General features: G+C 37.4%; 1 protein-coding gene across 3 annotated transcripts in view; it reads left to right on the top strand.

Moving 5' to 3' along the window:
- The first annotated feature begins 30 nt into the window (after window positions 1-30).
- PEX7 (peroxisomal biogenesis factor 7) overlaps window positions 31-21,971 on the top strand; it is a 47,399-nt gene continuing 25,458 nt past the window's right edge. Inside the window, exons 1-7 of one of the 3 annotated variants that reach the window (XM_030022718.2) lie at window positions 31-200; window positions 1,094-1,151; window positions 2,642-2,792; window positions 7,262-7,339; window positions 7,677-7,785; window positions 17,803-17,909; window positions 18,311-18,424. In XM_030022718.2, the coding sequence (XP_029878578.1) occupies window positions 74-200; window positions 1,094-1,151; window positions 2,642-2,792; window positions 7,262-7,339; window positions 7,677-7,785; window positions 17,803-17,909; window positions 18,311-18,424 (744 nt within the window). In that variant the 5' untranslated portion in view covers window positions 31-73. The remainder of the gene's footprint in view (window positions 201-1,093; window positions 1,152-2,641; window positions 2,793-7,261; window positions 7,340-7,676; window positions 7,786-17,802; window positions 17,910-18,310; window positions 18,425-21,971) is intronic. The other 2 variants (XM_041125464.1, XM_030022717.2) reach the window with 2 other exon arrangements.

The following is a 21,971-nucleotide window of genomic DNA, read 5'->3' as shown; positions in this document are numbered from 1 at the left end:
TTCCGGCGGGGCCGTGCGCGAGGCGGGGGCGCGGCGGCTCCTCCGCGCCTCGGCCGAGGCCCCGGCGGGGGCCATGGGCACGGCGGGCGGCGGCGGCGGCGCCCTGCGGCTGCCGGGGCTGCACGGCTACGCGGCGGAGTTCTCGCCCTACTGGCCGGGGCGCGTGGCCTGCGCCGCCGCGCAGTACTACGGCATCGCAGGTGCGGGCGGGGCCTGCGCGGCGGGGAGGAGGGGGGGTAACCGTTAACGTACGTTCCCGGTGGCGGCTGCTCGCGGCTGGAAATCTGGGTGTCCGGAACCACAGTCGGTGTCCGTAAAAGCGTTTGGGGATTTCCGTTTCCGTTGCTTTTGTTTTGCTTTGGTACAAGGTGTATTTTGTGTGACGTGCACGACGTGAATGAAATGCCCGAAAATATCTTCTCCTTGAAATTTTAACTGTTCCAGTCTCAGTCACTGGGTGTCCAGGCAGGCCCGGGCAGCTCCAGCGTCCCGCTGAAGAGGCAAGCTGAGCTTTTCTCAGCATCGGGGCCTCTTTCATTTCCAGTGGGAGTATTGCTCCTGAAAGCATTCATTTTGAATAAAGTTTCTCAATGTGGAATTACTCTGACGATATCCTAGTCATATGGGAAAGCACTATGCGCGTGTGTTTTCTCAGAACTGAATTACTTGCTTCATTTCTGGTGAGCTGTGTTTGTATTACTACGTTCAAGGGGCAGAAAAAAAGTGTTATGTCTGCTGTGATATCAAAAGGAGAAAAAGGAACCTCGTGCTGGTATGTCTGTAACATGAGGCTCATGGGGAAAATGCAATTTTGTGCTTCACAAGGTGTTTCTCTTCCAACTTCACCTACAGGTATATTAGAGTAAAAAAAAAAAAAAACCAACACCAAAACCCCCAAACCAATCTGATGTAAATGAATTACTGTTTTAGAGAACATGAGACAACAAGATGTTTATTTATGCTACTAATTGTTTGGCCTCTTAAAGTTTAGGTGCCCTTTGTATTTCCACACTGGAGCTACCTCAGAACCACAGTAGTTTCCTTTGGCGTGGGGGAACTAGTTGAGATGTTTTGTTTTATTTTGCTGGTTTAGGTTGTGGAACTCTGGCAGTGCTGGAACAAAATGAAGCTGGCATTGTTCTGCTCAGGAGGTAACATAGCTTTATGTTTTATTTTTGCAAGAGAAAAACTTATTATGTACTTGTGAGTACAAGACACAACCCAAATATTTGGGGTTATTGTTAGCATAAAAAGTATTGTATCTATGCTATGGGATCTACTGAATTGTACGTGTCTTTGTATTTACATACAAATGAATGTATTTGTATTAACATTGCATAGATTTTGTTATAGGAAGTAATCTGGACTGCACCCTTTCCGTAGTGTAAACAGTTTTATAGAAAACTGACAGTGTAAATTAAAAGCAGCCTCTCTGCCCTAACTTGAAATTAAAAGTTTTAGCTTTTTAGGGACAGTGCATTGCCACTAAATTTATGCCCTTATGATTGACTTATACTGAAAATAGAGCAGGAAGCTATGTAAAATCATGGAGGTCCTTCTTAGGAGATCCAATATTCTAAGGGTCTGAAAGGAGTGTGATTTGTGTTCTGGATGGGAGGAGGAGAAAGATTAGGAAGGAGGGGGTTTAATTGACCTAAATTTTTTTTTAAAGAAAGTTTTGAAACAGCAGTTGTTTAGATTAAGAGCGCTGAAGCAGAAATGCTTAACAAATAGTTAATCATATTCAGAGAAACTGTTTTAAAATTATAAGTATAAAGCAAAACTCTTTGAAGCTGTTAAACACTCTCTTAGTTCTGCTAAGTGCTTTGGTTTAGTACTGTTCATTTCTGTGTTTCCAGTGACTCCACTTATTTTGTGGTAGAAAGTCCTGTAAGTTCCTGAGCCATAAGCTGTGTCATTTTCTCTATGGAAACGTTCTGTGTGCATGCCTTTCCCTCATCATTCCTGCAGGGTGCCATGAAGTTTAACCTGAGCTTAGCTGAACCTTCGGTGAAAAGGGTGTAAATAAATTCATATTCACCATCAGACAACAGTGCCGTCATTGATAGTTGTTGCAGAGCAACTAATATATGGTATCAGATCCCATATGATGAATTGTTGGTGTGTTGAAAGCCCTTTTAAGGGAGTGTAGCCATCTTTAATGTGTTCATGACTGTCTTTCTGTTGGTTTTTCACTGTGACTCAACTTCCTAATAGTGGTGTGAATTGGATAGAGCTCTCCCAACACAAAGTTTTATTTCTTTCTTTACCACAGTTGTTACCGATAGAGAGCTCGTACCTCTGTAGCAACATCTGGTAGAAACTGTAGATCAGACTGAGATGTGGTACCTCTGTTTGCCTGGCAAGTTTAAGATTGAAACCAGATTTCTTTCTCTCTGTGTGGAAGGTCTTTGGCTCATTTATGCTTTAACTTAATCAACCTATTCTGGCATCCAGTTGTAAAAATTGACATTATAACAAGTAAGTTACTTGTAAGGAGATGTACTGGAAACTCAGATTTATAAAAATGCTGTTTAGCATAGTAAAGTGATTTAAAGAAATACTGTCTTTGCATGTAACTAATCCAGACTTCTTATGTCATACTTTCTCATGGACAAATATCTTAATTGTTCTGATTTAGTTTTGACTGGAATGATGGCCTGTTTGATGTGACCTGGAGTGAGAATAATGAACATGTGTTGATCACTTCTAGTGGAGATGGATCTCTGCAAATCTGGGATACAGCTAAAACCAAAGGTCCGCTGCAAGTCTATAAAGAGCACACTCAGGAGGTAAACTTGAAAAATTTAATGGGCGATCTAATGTTTGAATTATTAAAAGATTTCTTCATGGACTTATCAAAAGTAGGTTTTGTTGTCTGTTTTTTTAACTTTGTTTGGGTCCATGGTTTGAATTTATAACTTAATGTTATTTTGAATATAAAGTGAATTACCTATTATACATATTTGTATGTACATTCATACACTGTAGTAGGTACCGCTTAATTACGTGAATCTAATATATTCAGAAATAGCGTTTGTGGCTTCTTGTAGGCTGGGTAATCATTGTGTTGTATGAAAGTACTGCAGTCATTCTGTGATTTTTAGAGAGCATTATTGGATAGGTCTAAATCAGGCAGCTAATATATATTTAGCAGAGTTATCCTTGAAGATAGAGAGTGATACCCATTCTGCAGATCCTTAGGACTTCTGTTGTACTCAGGAACTGCTTGTCCTTTTCCATCTTAACATCTGTGAGATCCTACTCAAATAACAGTAGTCAAATACTGGGACAGCATGTATTTTTTTTAGCCTTAATTTGATACCATTGCATTTGATTTTCTTAACATCTCAGTTTCTTTCTGCAGTGCAATATGGGTAGATAAAAATTTTATGTGCATGTTCATAAATGTATTTGCATATTTTTAAGGGTGTTTATGCTTTAGTATGTTTATCTTCACCCAAGTGATTTTCTACCTTTTTTTTTTTTTTCTTTCTTTCCTTCTAACTCTCCACTCACTTCTGTCAAGTCTTTGAACTATAGATGCAATCAGTTTTAGCCTGGATTACTGATGCTTTATCTGAATGACATAAATCTGAATAAAATACCCTAGTTGATATGTAGTCAATAAAAAACGATGGAGGAAATCCAGTTTTGTATTCACAAAGACCTCAAGATTTTTTCAGATATGAAGCACAAAGCTAAAAGCTGAGTGACTGCAGTTACATGACAGTCAGTCTTCTGTACCTTATTTCTTTGTAATTTTGCTACTTTGGTTTAATACATATACTATGTAAATAAAGAATTTTGAGAGATGAGTTTATAGTTGTGATCGGGATTTTATGATAGCGTTCAAAGGCTGATGGTAGTAACAGAAAGATGTAGGCAAAGCATAATGCCAATTATTTTTTTTTCCTCTGTCATTTTCTCATTGAAATACTGTCCATAAGTTTATTTTGGTTCTGCTACACCATCTGTTGTTTGTGTAGTAAACACTTCAGTGTCCAAGTCCTAGTTTAGCAGGTAGCATGGGGAGGTGGATGCACTCAACCATGAGTTAAAAAGACAGTATAGGACACATGGGCTGAGTGTTTATTGTGAGATATGAAAGGTTTGTATTGATTCTTTACAAATGTGCATTAAGAGGGTAGGTCTCAGAGGGAATATACCGAATAGTTTGTGGTAAATGCTGGCAGACAGTGCTCTTTAAAATGATTGACTACCTTCCTAATCCTTAATTGCTCTCTGACATTTCTAATGACAATTTTGTCACTGCGTTTTACAGTATTTCTAATGCAAGATTGACAGGGATCTGTTTCTTGTTTTCTAAATAAGATTATTGTCCATCTTCAAAAAGAGTATGCATTTTTAATTTAAAAGTGCATCTCTATTATCGAGGGACAATGAGTTTTATTCCAGCAGTATCCAACTGCTGAATCTCATGAATAAATTAGTCTAATTTACTTTGGTTTTGATGAAGTCTCACTGGAATGTGAGACAATAGAATGCTTGAATTAAATTTGTCTTGTAAAGTGAGCCTGAACACTTATTTTGAACTATTTTTATGTTTTTACATATTTTTTTTTCATCACCTCTTCATCTTGCCTGAGGCATTTCTTGCTGCTGTTTAGGCATAAACTAGTATTAATGTATTTTATGATTGAAGATAAAGTACTAAAAGATTAACAACTAAGATTTATGCTGTGTTATTAGTCTTTCCCAGTTGCTCAACACAGCTTCTATTGAAGCATCTGTAAATTTGTGTTGGATGATAGCATGAAAAGGAAAGAAAAATAAAAGTGAACCTCACTTGGTTCTCCACTCCTTCTTCTTGTCATAATCTTCCCATTACCTGGACCTGTCACATGCCAGATGGAAAATAGCTCTTGTTTTTTTCTGAGCCTGTTGTCTGTTCTGTTTGTAACTCTTGCCCAAAGGAGAATTTGCCCAGGTCCCATTGCCTCCGATGCAGCTGCAGAGTGCTGGGCAGTCCCAACCATGTCTGCCTTATGTACACAGATCTGTGTCACAACATGTCTTCAACAGACCTATGTGCTGATAGCTTGTGAGTGAGCTGTAAGCCATATGTGTGCTTTGCCTTATCTGTGCAGTAGATCTGATACATCCCAAATATGTGGGGCTAGGTGAATTGTGTGACACAGGTGGGTATTTCTCAGAGACTTATTTCTTTCTGGAAAATCTTCGATGTGAATATGAGACCCAAACACTTCAACTGAGCTGACTTCATAGGGCTGTTGTATGAAAGTGGTATACCATATAGCGATATGTTTAGGGGCATTTCCAAACAGCAACAGCTTAGCAGTTGAACAAAGGCCATCACACAGATTCAGGGTGAAGGAGAGAGGCTAATGTTTGTGAGGAGCTTGGGAGCCATTTCGGAGAACCACAATGTCTTCCATTCTTAAAATATGAGCAGGTACTTGTGTGTCTCCTTTGCTATCATTTTAATAGGAGGAGTCAGGTTGAAAGGGAGGGTGTTTTAATGAGCTGTAGTACTGGTAGTTAGCTGACAGAAAAGTCAAGAGGTAAAGGCATGGTTTGGAAAAACAAAAGAATTACCTCTCAGTTTGTTATTTGGCTTTTGTCAAGTACTGTCTTGAGTGTCTTGTCCATTTGGATAATAAGCTCTTCAAGGAAAGGAGCTAGCACAAAATGGTGCCAGAGCAGTGTGCCTTTCAGTATAAGGGAAGCAGGACATTGTAAAATAAAAAAGGAAAGTTGCAGATAATGCACTTTGGTTTTTTTCTGTGCGCAGTGGTTGCCTTCCACTTACAGAAAATAAGCAAATAGATGAAAAACAGTTCATTTAAGATGGATCTAGCATAGATTGAAATATTTCTTAGGAAGGAAAATGCTCAGGAGTAGCTAAATGATATCTTGATTTCCCTTCTCATACAGGTCACTTTCCATAGAAGACTTTGTCTTTTGCTGATTTTTTTTCTAGTCTAGCATCTCTGCTTTTTTGTCTGGTGACACAGATCCAAACATTTTCACTTCAAAACAGGGTTGCTGTCTTTTAATGCACAATTCCATCTATCCAAGACAAACACAGCATCTAGTATGTTGACTTGCAGATTAGATCCAGTGCTGTGCTAGAACTAGATTGTCCCAGCTGGAGTACAAATCCTCAGTGGTTAGTGGCCCAACTGTTGAGAGCAGTGCCACCTACTACTGGTAGGTAGTGGCCACGTTTCTGAGAAGTGTCAGGAAAGGTCTGATTGGGTCAGGAGGTGAGGCAAATAAACTGTTTCAGCTAATATTTATCCACCTTAGCATTGAAATGGTTGATGTCCCACTGCAGCTTGTTGAGCCATTTTTGTGTGAGGTAAAACTAGGCAGAAGAGAATGCACTTTCCACCATGTAGATGAAGATATGGTGCACTTAAAGATGGAAGTTGTACATGTTCTTGAGACTCAGATTTGAAGTATTTTGAAGAACTACCTTAGAGTGTTTGTTTTCGCTGAGGCAGCAGAGCTGAAAAATCAGATGTGAAGAATGGAGTTAAGGTATCCTCTGTCAAGGCAGGGACCAACGTTAGAATAAACTGTCAGAGAAGAGGGAGGTTATTTCAACTGCACAGTGAAAAGCAATTTCTTAGTAGCTGAAATGATTAGTCATGAGGGAAGTTGAGTTTTTAATTTTATTTTATTTGTTTGGTGATATGAATGGTAAAAAAAAAGAGTGTCACAGAACCTGGAAAAGATGAAAATCGGGAGTATTTTATGGCATGTATTTCTTATGAGAATTAGATATCATAAAAAAAAGCATTTATTATTAGTCAGATAAAACCTCAAAGTCAACTCCATAGTCAGCTCTGAAGAGAGATGGCATTTATACTGCTAACAATTAGAAACTGTAGATATTTGAATAAAATTGGATCAGAGATAAGAAATCAGTTTGAATTATGGCTTTTTACAGTGGTAGAAACTTCTACTGATGGTGGGTCTATGTTGATTTTGTTATAATATTTTTTTTTCCTCCATTTTGGTCCATCTTTACTTTTTTTGGTACTTTTCTGAGCATATATGTACCTTTAATGCCAGATTGAGATATTAAATTTAATTTTTGTTCAGATAAATGGCATTGTTGGCAGCTTTGTGGTGCTTGACTGATGTGGTTTTTTAGCTGATTATGATACAATCTGCAAACCCAAGTCTATTTTGTGAAACTTTGGCTAACTAGAGTCTCAAACTTGTATTCTAATACTCTTTCTAAACTAGGCTGTTATATCATTTATAGGCATATAGTGTTGACTGGAGCCAAACTAGAGGAGAGCAGCTAGTGGTGTCTGGTTCATGGGATCAAACAGCCAAGCTGGTATGTTTGTTTTCTGTTGAAGGTGAAAAATGTAATTTGTTTTGGATCTCATAGTTCTTTGTGTTAAGAAACAGCATTGATTCACTTTTCCTCTTTATTTTTACACTGAAGCTGAAATTCTGTTTTAACTGAGATGTTGCTTTATCCCTTAGTTGGTATCAGTTTAAGTATACAAATACTTTTCATGATATGTGGTAAAAAGTTCATTTAGTCCTTTCTGTATGCATAAAGAAGTTCATTTAGTCCTTTCTGTATGCATAAAGCTTTTTTTATGTATGAAGCCCTTTCCTTTATTGCTGAATGTGTACCTCAACAGTTTTCTTTTTCCTTTATTCAGTGGGATCCAGCTGTGGGGAAGTCATTATGCACTTTTAAAGGCCACGAAGGGGTCATTTACAGCACTATATGGTCTCCACACATCCCAGGTTGTTTTGCATCTGCCTCAGGTAAACATGATGGTAAAGGGGTTCTCAGAACAAAAAAAACCTTGTATGTTATTGGATTAGCTCAGCACTTTGTCCAGCAGATGGTAGTGTGTGTCATACATAAAAATGGAAGAAGGAAAGAGAAATGTATTGCTGCAGCTAGATTTGTAGGTTCTGTTATGATCTATAAATCATCCTCTTGGCCATTTAAACAGGGATCAGCAGTTTTCTAGCAGTCACTTCAGTGACCTTGTGGCAATTTTTTCTGTTATTTTATGTAGCTCTCTTTCATTCACCTCGCTCTTGTTATTGACCACTAAATCATGATATATGCTTTACTTTGTGTTCTGGCTTACATTTTTGTTCAAATTATCTCACGTGTTAGTAGACTGTTAGCTCTGTGAGAAACATAGTCAGTTCCCGTTGAACTGTTTTAAATACTGCTGGAGATCTCTGTGCCTTGTTCTTTGGGAAAGGTAATTGTCAATTTTACTTTTCTGGCCAGTGCTATGAATCTCGCTGGTCAATACAATTATAATTGAGTTGGGTGTACCTAGAGGCAAAGAGACTGTATGGTGAGGTGGCAGTGTTTTCCAAACAGTGCTCCTGCTCCAGAGGCACAAGGAGCTCTGGAGTGGAGTGAGACCTAGAGCCTAACTACTTACTAACTGGGCAAGAGGTACTGTGAGCCATGGAGTTTGTTTGGGAAATAGAGGGGCAGTAAGACACTGCCTTAATACAAATATTGGTAGATTAACTCCAGTGGCTTAAATTTCTCCGAGTTCAAGTCTGTTGGACTTCTGTACTGGTTTAAATAGAAATGGTTTAGCTCTTATATCAAGAGGGTAAGCAAGTATAAATATGTTTTCCCGTTACTGAAGTTAGAGAGACAGTGAGTGCACACAGATACTGGTGTTCCCTATTCCGTTGGAAGTTTGATGAAAAAGTGCACATGGCTTTCATAAAATTTCAGTCTGGCTATTTCTGTCTGACTCTGCTTGCAGAGTTGAACTAGAACGACTAACACGTTACACGTATTTGTTGTAACATAGTAGTGCTTGGAAGCCAGATGCTGGTGCAGAGATATTTCCAACTTATTTGAAGATTCATTGAGGTAACACTTAGTGAGGTACCTATCTAATAGGATGTGCGGAAACTTACAGGATTGAGCCCTGTACACTCTGTGAACAGTTCTACAGAAATGCAGCTATATGCTAGAAAGTACTAGCTAAGTACCGTTTGGTCAAAGGTAAGTGGAGAAAACACTGCTTAGTGTTTTTTGCAAATTCTAGGGTATGTTATGATCTCTCTAAACTCCTGCTCAGAAGCCTCCCCTCCATGGTAGTCTTACTCATACAAATTTCTCATATTCTAGATGAACAAAAGGGCTTTACTGATCCAGCTAGTTACTTCAAATTTCATTCTCTAGGCTATGAAGCCAAACTCTCTTCTAATACATTGCCACTTGAACAATTTTGGGAAACATTGATTGTTAGATTCTGTATGTGGTGGTAATTAAATTGGGTACAGCAACATAAAATTGATCTGTTCTTTGAGTGACTCAGTGGGTGCAGCTGTTGGAAGTTTTGACTAAAACACTAGAGGGTTCCAATTCTTTTGTGAATTTTGCTTTGACTCTTCAAAGGGACTAACACATACTGCTGGAGCCTGAAGCTAATCACAGTCAGTTTTCACCAATTGATGACTCCATAGTATTTTATAGGAAAAACAACACGCACAAAAGACACAATATTTTTCTTCTGTAAGTACTACTCAGGTGTGAAATAAAAATCTTATAGTGTAATGCTAGGTGTAAAATCATTAGGTAAGAGAAAACGAAGTCTTCAAAATGATGGTGAACTTTCTTGCGGTTTCTGAAGTAAAACATCTGGTGTGCCTCTAAATGAAATAACTTCATACTAAAGATCTTGCATAGAAATCATGACATGCTGATGTGGAAAATGTTTCTTTGTTTGCTTTTGGGTTTAGTTTAAGTTGGAATTTTCCTGTGGTTTGATTAGATTATTTCACTACAGAAAATACATATTGGGAGTTTTTTCTTTGGTCAGCGGGACTTTGGGTAGTAGTAGTCACGACCCTCTAGCTCTGGGTATAAATGCCGTTTCTTTATTGCAAGAAGGGCATATCAGACAGTTTATGTTCAGAGAGTTTACTTCACTGTTTAGTGTTTAATGGCATTCTACTCTGTCAGTCAAGGTATGTGATGAAAGTCAAGTGGAACTGTTCAGGAGGCTGGACCTCCTCATTTGAAACTTGCCATGATCCACATACTTTATAAGGATGACAGAAAATTATGGGACAGAAAGCTTAATTTCACTGATGACTGATCTGCTATTGAGCTAAAGTTGGAGCTGGAGAAGAACTGCAGTCTCAATGTGATAGATAGTACTGTGTCGAACAGTACAGCTGTTCCCTTTGATACACTTGCTGGAAGGGTTGGCCTGAAGTTTTGTGGTCTCTTCTTTTGCAACTTTGTGTTGTATTGAAAATTAGTAACTGAAAATGTGTCTGGAGGGAAACATTTTGTACTACTTTCATCTCCCTTGGTTTTGTAAACTTTTTAAAACGATAGCTTTTTGAAGGGTATTGTTGAAGGGTATTGAAACATTCCCTTTTTGAAGGAGGCTGCACTGCTTTAGGATTGTAGTGTGTGTGTGTGTTCTTTCTCTCTCTTGTCTCTCCTGTCCCCTTTCTCTCATCCCACCTCACACATACCTACTCACAACCACGTACTTACTCATATCTTAATAGTATAAAGTCTTAGCACTTCAGATGAGAAATGAACTGTTTCATGTTGCAGCATCTTCAATTTTGCATGTGTTAGTAAAATAAGTTAGGTATGTTGTTAACCATAGATAGGAAAAATGTTGGGTTTTAAATGCTTCCAATTTAACTAAATTTAAGTAAAGCAATGCACTTTTAAAAAATATTATTATTTTAAAGACGATAAGCAAGAGGGAAGGAGATTTAGGAACCTTTTGCATGCCTCACCCCTTTTTCTGCCTTTATTTGAATCCACATAGATACCAGCAGAAGTTTAATTTCCACTTAACTAATTAGTTTGTGAACACTGAAAACAGAAAAACAAACATAACTGCAAGCTACAGTAAAATAGCTGCTCAGAAGGACCATTGTGTGCCTAGACAACTTTTGCCTGAAGCTAATAAGGTTGAATCTCTGCTTTTGGAATATGACTTTTTCTGAAACTATTATGATACTAGAAAAAGAATACAAATGAAGACAATGAGAAACCTAAGACTACAATATAAAGCAGCTGAAAGAATTTGATACTAAGTGTGGTTAGTTTGCTTCATTAAGTCTCAGATCTGAATACATGTAGGAAAACTAAGTTTGTCTGCAGTGGACAATAAAATGCAATTGAATTACATAAGATAAGTATGTCTGATGCTTCAGTTAAATTAGCTTTTATTCAGCATCTAATACACTCCCATGTAACATTTACAGGGATGTGTGAGGTACTTTACAATGCTTTTGTCTTCATGTACAATCATTTCTACTCTCAAGAAGCAAGTAAATGGCTTATCTTTTTTTTGTTTGAAATTGAGAGTTAATAGTAACAGAACAAACTGTTAATTCTGTATATGTAAATAACTGCTGTTGTGATGTCAGTAACAATTTCTGAGCTGATAAGATAAGCAGGGTGTTCAGGTGTACGTGTGGTACCAAACCAGAGCCCTGGTAAATGTCTGCCTTACTCTGAAAAAAACAGCGATGTGGAAAATGTCATTAAAGAAGTGACATAAATATTTAACAGCATCTTCATGGCTAAAAGGGTTTAATGAGTCATTGCATCATTTGCCTACAAGGTCTTTTTCTTTATTTTTTTTTATTTTTAACCCAGAGAGAAATTGGTTGGAAGCACGTACAGGAAGTGCCAAATGCACACAACATTAGTATATAGTCAAATGTAAATCAGTTCTACTAAATTATTGTCCGTAACTGCAGAGCAATAGGCCTTGCTCAGTCCTGTGGTTTATAAAGAAGCGTCCTTTATAATATCAGCTGGTTTTATTGCCCTTTAAATTTAACAGTGGGAAGTAATTAATGAGTACCATTTTACCCTTATCTGCATGACCATAGTATTCTTTCATACAGATATGACACTGGCAAATGAAAATATGAATGTTTTGGATTCGACAAAGCCCAGGTTTAGAATGACTGCTAGCTTTTATCGTAGTTACTGGGACCTCTGTTTTAATGCTGCATTCATTTTTAAATCATTACTAGACTCCTTAAGTTTACTGATCAGGGCAGATACATAGTTTTCATAACATCTTAAATAATGAAAAAGGGAAGGAAGTGTTTCTTAAATCTGCAAGCTAACATCTATATTCATCAATATTTAGATCAATTAATTGTATCTTTGCTCAAAGACTTATTTTTCAGACTGAAAGCCCAGGGCGAGAAATTTTCTCATACCACAAGGAATGATCATTTCTGAGATATATTTATTGTGTTGACAAAACTGTTGGGAAACTGTAGCTTTGCTGGTTTACAAATGAACTTGTAAAACCAGCCTCCACTCTTTGTATGCCCTTGCATTCAGTGCTAGACTTTAAGGTTAAAATTAAAAAAACATTGTTTATCTCTTATTCTGTTTTATTGCCAGCCCTGACATAGTGATTTGCCTTTTAAAAAGTTTGTCTTCTTGCCTACTGGTCCCTTAGTGACAAATGTGTGTAGTTAAGGGGTTGTCAAGCTGTAGTTTCATAAATCAGGCTGGCATGTAGTCTTGGCAGACTTTTCTGTGTTTGAGATCCAAATTGTGAAAGAAAAGCAAAAATGAACAAATTATTTTGTATGAAAAAATGAGCTGGGGAAGGTGTACATCTACTAAGAGGATGGTTACTGAATTATTTGGAAGGGAATAACCTTGAGTGCACTCCTCAGTAAAGAGGTGTAAGTTCCATGTGTAAGTTCATGGACCAAATTTGGGGTTGTCAGGTCTGAAGCTTCAGCTTGCATTCCTGCTTCAGAAGTAGCACAGGGCAAAACAAGGAGCTGTTGGGGAGTGGGACTTGCAGACAAGTAATTCCAAAGATGTTTGTGTTTGTTCAGGTTCCTAAAAAACTGAAGGAAATAATCTTCTGTTCTGCTATGACAGTGGTTTGTCATGAGGTCCAAAACGCTATAGTTAGAGGTTTATATTCCAATAGTTGTGTGTGGTGCAGGTCCACTTGTTGCTTCTTACGAGTTCTTTGCTGGTTATTTGCTTGTTGAATGTGCTAGAAGAAATGCCATCATGAACGAGGTTCAAGGCTTTGCAAAACTTGATCATTTTTGGAATCCAAATCCTAGAAGGATAAAAGAGTAAGAGGCTTCAATTTACTGCGTAGTAACTTGTACAAATTGAGCATTTAGAGAGCAAACTGACTATGGAGTTACTGTGTTTTGTTGCACTTCAGCTAAACTGCTGATTATGCTAGAAGCTCTTAAAATGGAATTTACTTGCTTATTTTGTTGTGTCAAAACTATGTAATGAACTGAGGTGGGTGTTTTCATTTGCAGTCTATTGCTTCAAGACATACCAGCACAGTATTGTATTCATCCGAGTCTTGTGCTTGATAAGTTTTACTGAATCAACCTCTAATGGACAAGCTGAAATATTTCTCACGAAATGAATTTGGCCGTCGATTTATAGTATGTGCTAACCATAGTAAAGTATTGTATGAAGCACATGCTAGAATATAAAGCATTTTCAGGTTACAATATCTTATATTAGAATCTTGTATTGTAAAATAACAGTTTAGTGTTGAGAAGAAAAATGCAGTAACAGTTTTTTTACAATGAATTAATATGTTTTGGGTCATTTGGGTTAGAGCTAGGTATCTAGCCAATATTGCCGTTTGCTGAAGAATGGCTTAATAGTAAGTCATAAGTTAGGTCAATTTAGAAATAAAAATTTTGTCCCAAGACTTATGTTTAATGATCTTGGAAAACACTGAAATAGAAGTTTTCACTTTTTTTTTTTTTTTTTTTTAAAACAATTTACACTTTTCAGGAAAAGACTCCGTTGAGGTCTTTTCTGAAATAACTTAAAGCTCTTTTGATTTTTAGCTTTACAGCATTTTGTATCAGACCAAAAAATTACCAGTTGGAAAGTACGTTTCCACTAGTAAATATGTTTACTTGATATCTAGGTTGTGCTACATGGATATAGATTTTGTGCATTCAGTAGAGTCCTGTTGGATGATTTAAATAAAGCTGCTATTTGTAGCACTATTTCTGTCTCTGTGTGTGGAATCTCATGGGCTTTATTAATCCTGTTCTAGGTTCACTTATACTGTCTATGATAGAAATGGACAGCATGATAATTTTAACATGCCTAAAAAGGTTGGTTTTGAGAGTCATGAGATTTGGGTTCTGCTCTTTATTGTCCCACAGATTTTCCATTGATTCTGGCTAAATAATTTAATCTGGTTTAGTATTTAAAAAATATATACAAGTAAGCAAGTAATGTTAATTTGTAATCATTAAATGGTACTGCAGAAGTACTTACTTTAATTGAGATTTCTTTGATGTTATACCATATATGCCAATACTTATGTCTTTTATGCTGAATTCTTTTCCTCCAGTACATTAAAGATATGTTATTTGGGGTTTTTTTCCTCTTGATGAGACAACAGCGTCAGAAGATCAGATTTCTTGCTTTAGAACTTAAAAAAAGTCAGATTCATTTTTCTAAGTAAAACTTTAAGCTAACAGTACTTTAGTTCTTGAAAAACATTGTATCTGCCCTGGTTAGAATCCTTTTTGCCTTCAGATAGTGTTTAAGGTTTCTTAGGTTTTTATTAATCTCCCAAATACCTAGCTATTTTTTATAGTTAATGTTGTACCTCTGCACTGTCTGGCAATGATTGCTTAGCTGGTTGTTGTCACAGGACTTAGGAGATTATGATTTATGGATTTGAGTAAAATACATCTGTGAGTAAAAAGCCAGTATTAAACCTACATGAAATTTAAATCTTAAATAATCTTTTCACTATCATACATTGTCATTCACATTAGCAGTCTTTATCCCATGTACCGGGATGATGTACTTGTAGATTAGCATCTCTTTCAAAAATTTTGAATAGATGAGTATATATTGTGTAGTTTCACTGATTCGTCCAAGATTTCACAAATATTCATTAAAATGAAAGAAAGCAATTACAATATACAAACAAATCTGGAATCATAATTATCTAACAGACCAGCAAAATCTGTTGCCATAGAGAAATTGCTTCTTACAAAAATAGAAATATTTTGTGGGGGAAATGTTGGCCACTTTTGTGGTTGTTTACTTTGGGATGCCAACTGGAAGTGGCTGTTAGTGAATATGATTGTCCTAGGTGTGCTTTACTGGTACTTTCTATTATTATTATCCTACTACTGCTTTAGCATATGGAACAAATGAATCCTTTGTAATGCAGATTTGAAGGAGTCACAGAAATGTGGAAATTCCAAAATTTTTAACAGCAATTTTTGTTGAAATGAAATGTAAAAAAAAAAAAAAAAAAAAAAAAAATAAAAAAAAAATTATTGTGAGGTCATGGAAAGATGTTTGAGGTAAAAAAAAAAAGTTTGTTAAAATGTGTAATGTGTCAGGATTACACTGTTTATCAGCCTTTTTTTTTTTTTAATTAATCTGATTCTTCCACTTACTTAAATGGACAAATTGAATTTGCCTTTGGCTTTAATTCAGTCTGTTCTATTCACAGAAATGTTCACTTGCATGTTATGTTACTCTATTAAGGACATTTCACAAATAGTGCCAGCCAGAATTAATAACAGCTAAGTCTAGCATTTTCAAAGAAATTAAAAAAAAAAAAAGGGAAAATAACTCTTTCTTGTGCATCAGCATTTTCTATTAAAAAAGAAATAATTGGGGCAATTGTATATTTAGTGTCAAAATTGTTATTGGCTGAGTAACTTACTTTTCTAAATGTTTTTGGCCCTCATAGTGCTACTGTGGCCCATCTCTGTAGCAGTTCATTCTAGTTCACCTGGATTTATATATTTATTTGTTTGGCAAAAATGATCCTGTCTGTAGTGAAATATGTGTTTCCCCTTCAAATCTATGTTATCTGATGAAATTAAAATAAAAGCTTTTTAAGAAGTCCATTATAATATCTCAGAAAGATTTAAGACTCAAACTGAAATCTGTCCTCTGCAGGCAAGCAGATTAGCAAGACTAATGGTGGGTGGATGGGCATACTACTTTTTTTTTTTTGCCAAGACCCTGCTGGTCATGTTTCTTCCTCTCCATATGCTGCCCTGTTTTTATAAGCACTGTAGTGATGTTTAGGGCTTCAGCTGACTGCAGGGTGTCATTGTCAGCAGTGCTATACATATACTGAGCATCAGTCTTGCTCTTGACAGTACTAAAATAGGCGAGGAGAGTGAAAACTGTGAGAAATCATGTATTGTTCCTACCTTACAGGTAGGGAATTTATCCACCAAGAGTACAGTATCTCTCACAATCATGGAGTCTGGGGAAGAGCCAACCAACCATCAGAGCAAAGCTTCCCGTGATCTGTGTAGTACCACAGTCATAAGGCTATTCTTGTGTCATGTAGTGGAACCAAGCTCTCTCTAGCTTCATTTTTGTATTCAAACTTTCCAAGCATTTTATGTCTTTTTTGCAAAGTCTACAGAGCCTGGTCGTTCGTGCAATAAGAATGTTGTTCTGGCTCTAGGGATGGTTTTGTTTGAACTGTAGCCAGTTTCTTGAAAAAAGCTATGATGTTGTGTGCCCAGCTGTGTATTTTAAAGCCACTGACCAACTGGGCACTAAAAGCATCAAAATGCTTCTATCTAAACAGCATAAAAATCATAATTATTCATGATAACCAATTTGAGGATTTCTAGAAGAGTTTCTGGTGAAGAAACATTAGTAATTTCTTCAGTAGCAAGGTAAAACAGTGGTTTTTTAATTTAGGTAGTATTGATCCGTGCTTTCTGTAGGAATCATGGGTGTTTGGATACAGCTTCTAGTGATTTCATTTGTCTCTTGAAAGAACACAGGCCTAATAATGAATTCTAATTAATTTTCTCTCTCTGTAAACAAATGAGCTGGATAATCCATTTTTGCTGATACAAAGCTAAATATTCAGGGTTAATGAGAGAATCATGATTTAAAAAATTGAAAAGCATGGTTGTCTTGTCAGCTGATGCAGTTTTCCCTGTCTTTGTAAGCCATTAGGAACTGAATTTTTAAGAATGGTATACACGAATGCTAAGGATCTTTAGGGATAGAAGACAATTTATGGCTGGAGGTGAAGAGAGAGGCTCAGGTGAGTCACAGCTCTTAAGTTAAGCTGGACTCCCTTCGTTGCTCTCTGAAAACCTCTGTGTGTGTGTGCATGCACATGTGCAGGTGTGTGTATGTGCTCTGAGGTTAAAGCAGATGTTGCCTTTAATATGTGTAACACTTACAGCAGAATGACTTTATCTTCTGATATTTCAATAAATGAGAGTAACTGCAGGTTTTGCACATGATGAGTACAAGTAATGCGTCTTAAATTTTCCTTTCATTGAAAGAATCTGGAGATAAGTTGCATTTTAAATAACTGTTCACTTTACTGCACACCAAAAGCATGTGTCTAGGTACTTTTTCTCAAGTGGCTTGCAGGGAAAGTTTTTTCATGATTCTGGTCTTCTAAGTCCATTTTTAAATGGACCTTAAGCTCCTACTTTAATTAAATGTTATTTAAGTATTTTACCCCATCTCCTTTTAATCAAATCAGAGTTTAAAAAATAATGAAAGTGTTAGTAAGAAAATGAAGTTGTCTTTGTTTTCTTTTTCTAATGAAAGAGCAATAGGAAGTTCTGATTTCTTTTGTGCATCAATCTGACCTCTGTGTCCATAATGTGCTTGCTTTATTTGGCATAAGACTCCTCATATAATAGTTTGTATTTCATACAGCTAAGAAACAGTTGTCTGCTAAGTACTAGTGGATTAACTCTATTCCATAACTGATTCAACAATGTTGAATCAATTTCTTTTTGTTTCAGGTGACCAGACTTTAAGAGTTTGGGATGTGAAAGCCCCAGGAGTCAAACTTGTGATACCAGCCCACCAGGCTGAGATCTTGAGCTGTGACTGGTGCAAATATGATGAGGTATAAACCTGTTCAACCACCTGTTTTCCTAACTGAACCACTCTCATTAAATAGCAGGGGTTTTTACTGCAACATTAATGCATTTTCTCTTTATAAAAATATGTCCAGTTGCTTTGTTGCTCTCATTCACTACTACATCTTCAGAAGAACATTTTTCCAACAGATAGATGGCCCAGGTAGATCAGAGGTTTTGCTTTTTCTTTTGTATAGTGGACAGAATAATGCATAGTGGAGAAACAGTTTGTATTTCTCTGTTCTCTTTAATTTATACACTGGAGACCTCATTTATTATTTATTCATCTGTATTGTTTGATTTATCTAACTTTTGTAGCCAACATACATATGACTGCAATTTAATAACTAAATTGTCCTGATATATCTGTGTTTTATCAAATCATCAGAACTTGCTGGTAACTGGTGCAGTTGACTGTAGCTTGAAAGGCTGGGATTTGCGGAACATCCGGCAACCAGTGTTCATCTTGCTTGGTCATACCTATGCTATCAGAAGAGTAAAAGTAAGTTGTATTTTATTCCCGTTGACCACCGCTGAATTGTTACACAATTTTTTCTGGAAAGCAATAATATTTTATATTACCTAATAACTAGGGAAAAACCAACAGATGTTGAAGATTTTAGGTGTTACAGGAACTGTTCTTGGAAACCTTCAGTTTAGCACTGTAAAACATTTTGATATTTAGCAGACTGCTGGGATTTCAAAGTAAATGACACCTTCAAAGTCAATATATTTCCATGAGGAGTGTTTGAGAGCTTGAGAGAGGGTTGGGAAGTTTACTACAGGTAAGTTATATGGGAAATTTGAGATAGAGGAAATACCTTCCCTTGTTTGTTTTTTAAATGGTGCTGTGCCTTTTTCTTTCGATACAGAGGGTCAATATCCATGTAAAGCAAGGTATAGAACTCATTGTGAATATGTGTTTTTGTGTATACAAAGAAAATGATAATATGTTCCAGAGATTTTGAAACTTTATGCATGAAAGGCTACAGATGACTATACTGGATCTGTGTACTACTAGATCACCCACCAATAGGAATTTGTTCTAGATGCACAATGACATTTTTTTCATATTAGTCAGTGCTTACTATTTTTTTATATTAGTCAGATAATACCTGATCCTTTTAAAGACTTTCAGGAACAGCTATGTTTATTAATATTTTCTAGGAAGTCTGAACTGGTAGAAAATAATTGTCCTGGGTCAGTATTTTGCTTCACATGCCCTTGGAATTTTTGACGTGTTTCTAACAACTTTAAAAGTTACTGTGCTTAGGTTGTAGTCTGTCAGAAAAGCGCGTGTTTCAGGGAGTGAATCCTGTTTGTGGCCAGACAGCCTGAGAAGCTGCTGCTCCTCCTTATCCTAGCTACCTTTGCCTGCTATCCTCACTGGTGGTGGCTGTCCAGTCTTTTTTTCTAACTTAATTCCTACATGACCATGCTCTAATCTGGCTCTGTGAAATGTTTTCCATAGCAGAAGAACATTTAGCAGTGGTGTTTGAGTTTGTTTTTTCTTGTTTTTTAAACAAGGTTATTTTGCAACTCCAATTTGACAGCCATTAAGATGGATGAATCAATACAGTATCAATCAATACAGACTGTAATATTCTTACTCTCTGACAGTGGGATCTTTTAAAAACAGCTCTGCCACTGAGGGATTCATAGCACATTGTCTTCATGATAAAATGGAGAAAGTGAATGCAGAATTGTTATTCACCATAACCTGTGATAATAGAACTAAAGGACCCTTCATGAAACTAGTAGAAGATGGATTTACAAGCAGATGGAAATACTTCTTTTACACATCAGATGGTAGACTTCTTGAATTAGCTCTCTGCACAAGGGGTTGCGTAGGCATGCAGTGTCATCAGGTTCATGGATAGCAGCTGGTTGATAAATAGATACTAGAAGAGCTAGACAGGGATAGCATCTCTAATTTTCCTACTCTCTATCATCCTGGGCTGCATTAGGAAGAGCGTTGCCAGCGGGTTGAGGGTAGTGATCCTTCCCCACTACTCACTGCACTAGTGAGACCACATGTGGAGTGCTGGGTCCAGTTCTGGGCTTCCCAGTACAAGGGAGATGTGGACATACTAGAGTAAATCCAGCAAAGGGCCACAAAGAAGATTAAGAAACTGGAGCCTCTGTCCTACCAGGAGAGGCTGAGAGAGCTGGGACTTGTTTAGTGTGAAGAGAAGGCTTAGGGAGGATCTTATCACTGTGTATGAATGATTGGGGGAAATAGAGAAGACAAAGCTTGACTCTTCTCAGTGGTATCCAGTGAGAGGACCAGAGGTGATTGGTACAAACTAAAATACAGAAGATGCCATGTAAACATACAGCACTGGGCTTGAAGACTGTTGGCCTGACCAGGTAGGGTATCTTTTATATTCTTATACCGTCTCATCTGAGTTTCCATTTTATGGCCCATCATGCTCCCTGTTTTCTTAAAATGCTTTGAAGTGATTATTAGGAGTGGGCCAGCAGTAGAACTTTCTTTGCACCAACTTCTGAGATCAGTTCACTAAGTGGCTTTAAGGAGATGGTGGGGAGGCTATATATGCTTACATGTGCAAAGGAGAGGTATGTGAGAGTACATGACTTCTGTTCCATCTTAACAGGCTTTTATAGTTTCCATTTCAAGGTAGACATGGTCCCTGTGGACATAAGATATGAGAGTGTGGGCCAGCACGTAGAGGTGGTGTGGCATATCTACACGTGTGTGGTATAACTCACCAGTCACACTAAATAGAGAGAGAGACCAGGATGCTACCTAAATACAGGCAGCTGTCCCTTCCAACTTCCCTTCCTCTACATTGTGCTGACACTAGCAGTTATAAAGCTGTGCAGCAAGCTGGCTCAGCTGATTGCTCTGACTGAAAATCCTGTCCCTAAAAGTGACTAGTTTCTGTCTGGATCACTAAGTTGTCTCAATTTGTCGCTTAACTGCACAATTGCAAGCCCTGACACAAAGGAGGGGGGCAGGAGCACACAGCCTGAAGTGGAAAGGAAAGGGCAAAAGGGAAGGCCACAGGTCTTGGCAGCAGTGCACTCTTAAATTAGCTTAAACCAACCATGAAATCACACTCTTCAGTTGTCTGTCTTTTGTATTCTGTTCATTTGTTCAGGGTTGTGTTGAGTGTCAGATCTGAGGCTGGCAAGGAATTCTACCCAACATGATACTGTCAGGATTCCTGCAGATTTCTTGTGGTCTTTTATTGCAGTACAGGGTATTATCAGCACACTGAGGTCATCTGGAGCCCTTTACAGGAGATTTTGACATTGATGCATTTGGTGCTTCCATATTCTTAGCTGGCTTCAATGTCATACTGAAATGTAGTTATGGTTTTGGAGTTTACCTAAAAAGATATTTGGATGAATGATCTGTGAAATATCGGAGGTCAGGCTAGATGATATGTTGGTGTCTTCTGTCGATATGTAACTGTTCAGATGGTAAAATTGTAGTATCTTATAGTTAAGTGGAACAGAATTTTACAATACTCTCTTCTCTTTGTAGCAGAAAGACATTATGCAAATTCTTTCACCGTACGTGTGTAGTACTCTGCTAAGTATTTTGATAAGAGTTTGCTCAGATAAGTTTCTAGGATACTTAAGGTTAATGGCAAAGCTTTTCAGCTTTGATAAGTTGTTTTTGCTTCATCTGAAACTATGCGGACAAAGATGCAAAGAGGGCATGTGGGAAATGTGCCATTGGTTTTTACTGCCCATCAGACTTCTTCCCCTTTTATTATTCATATTCCTGAGATGCAGAAGAAAAAGATGTTTTGTTGTGATTCCCCCCCGACCCCCTCCAGAAAAATTGTAGGAAATCTGGAGAGGTTAATGTTCAAGCATGCACATCGCTCAATTCTGCTATAGTAAAGAGAACTCTCAGCAGAGTTCAGCAGGCAACAACATACACTGCTCTTTTGGCAACTTGGGCAGTTGTGGCAATAGCCCAGGATTAACTTTTGACTTTGTAGTAGCTGTGAATAATATTGGAAGTCTTGCAGGAAGAATCTTGCCTGTGAACCATGATGTGAGGGACCTGC

The sequence above is a fragment of the Aquila chrysaetos genome, chromosome 8 (assembly GCF_900496995.4).
Source record: "Aquila chrysaetos chrysaetos chromosome 8, bAquChr1.4, whole genome shotgun sequence".
Taxonomy (NCBI): Eukaryota; Metazoa; Chordata; class Aves; order Accipitriformes; family Accipitridae; genus Aquila; species Aquila chrysaetos.
The sequence above is the reverse complement of the archived record's forward strand: the minus strand, read 5'-3'. Positions and strand labels throughout refer to the sequence as shown.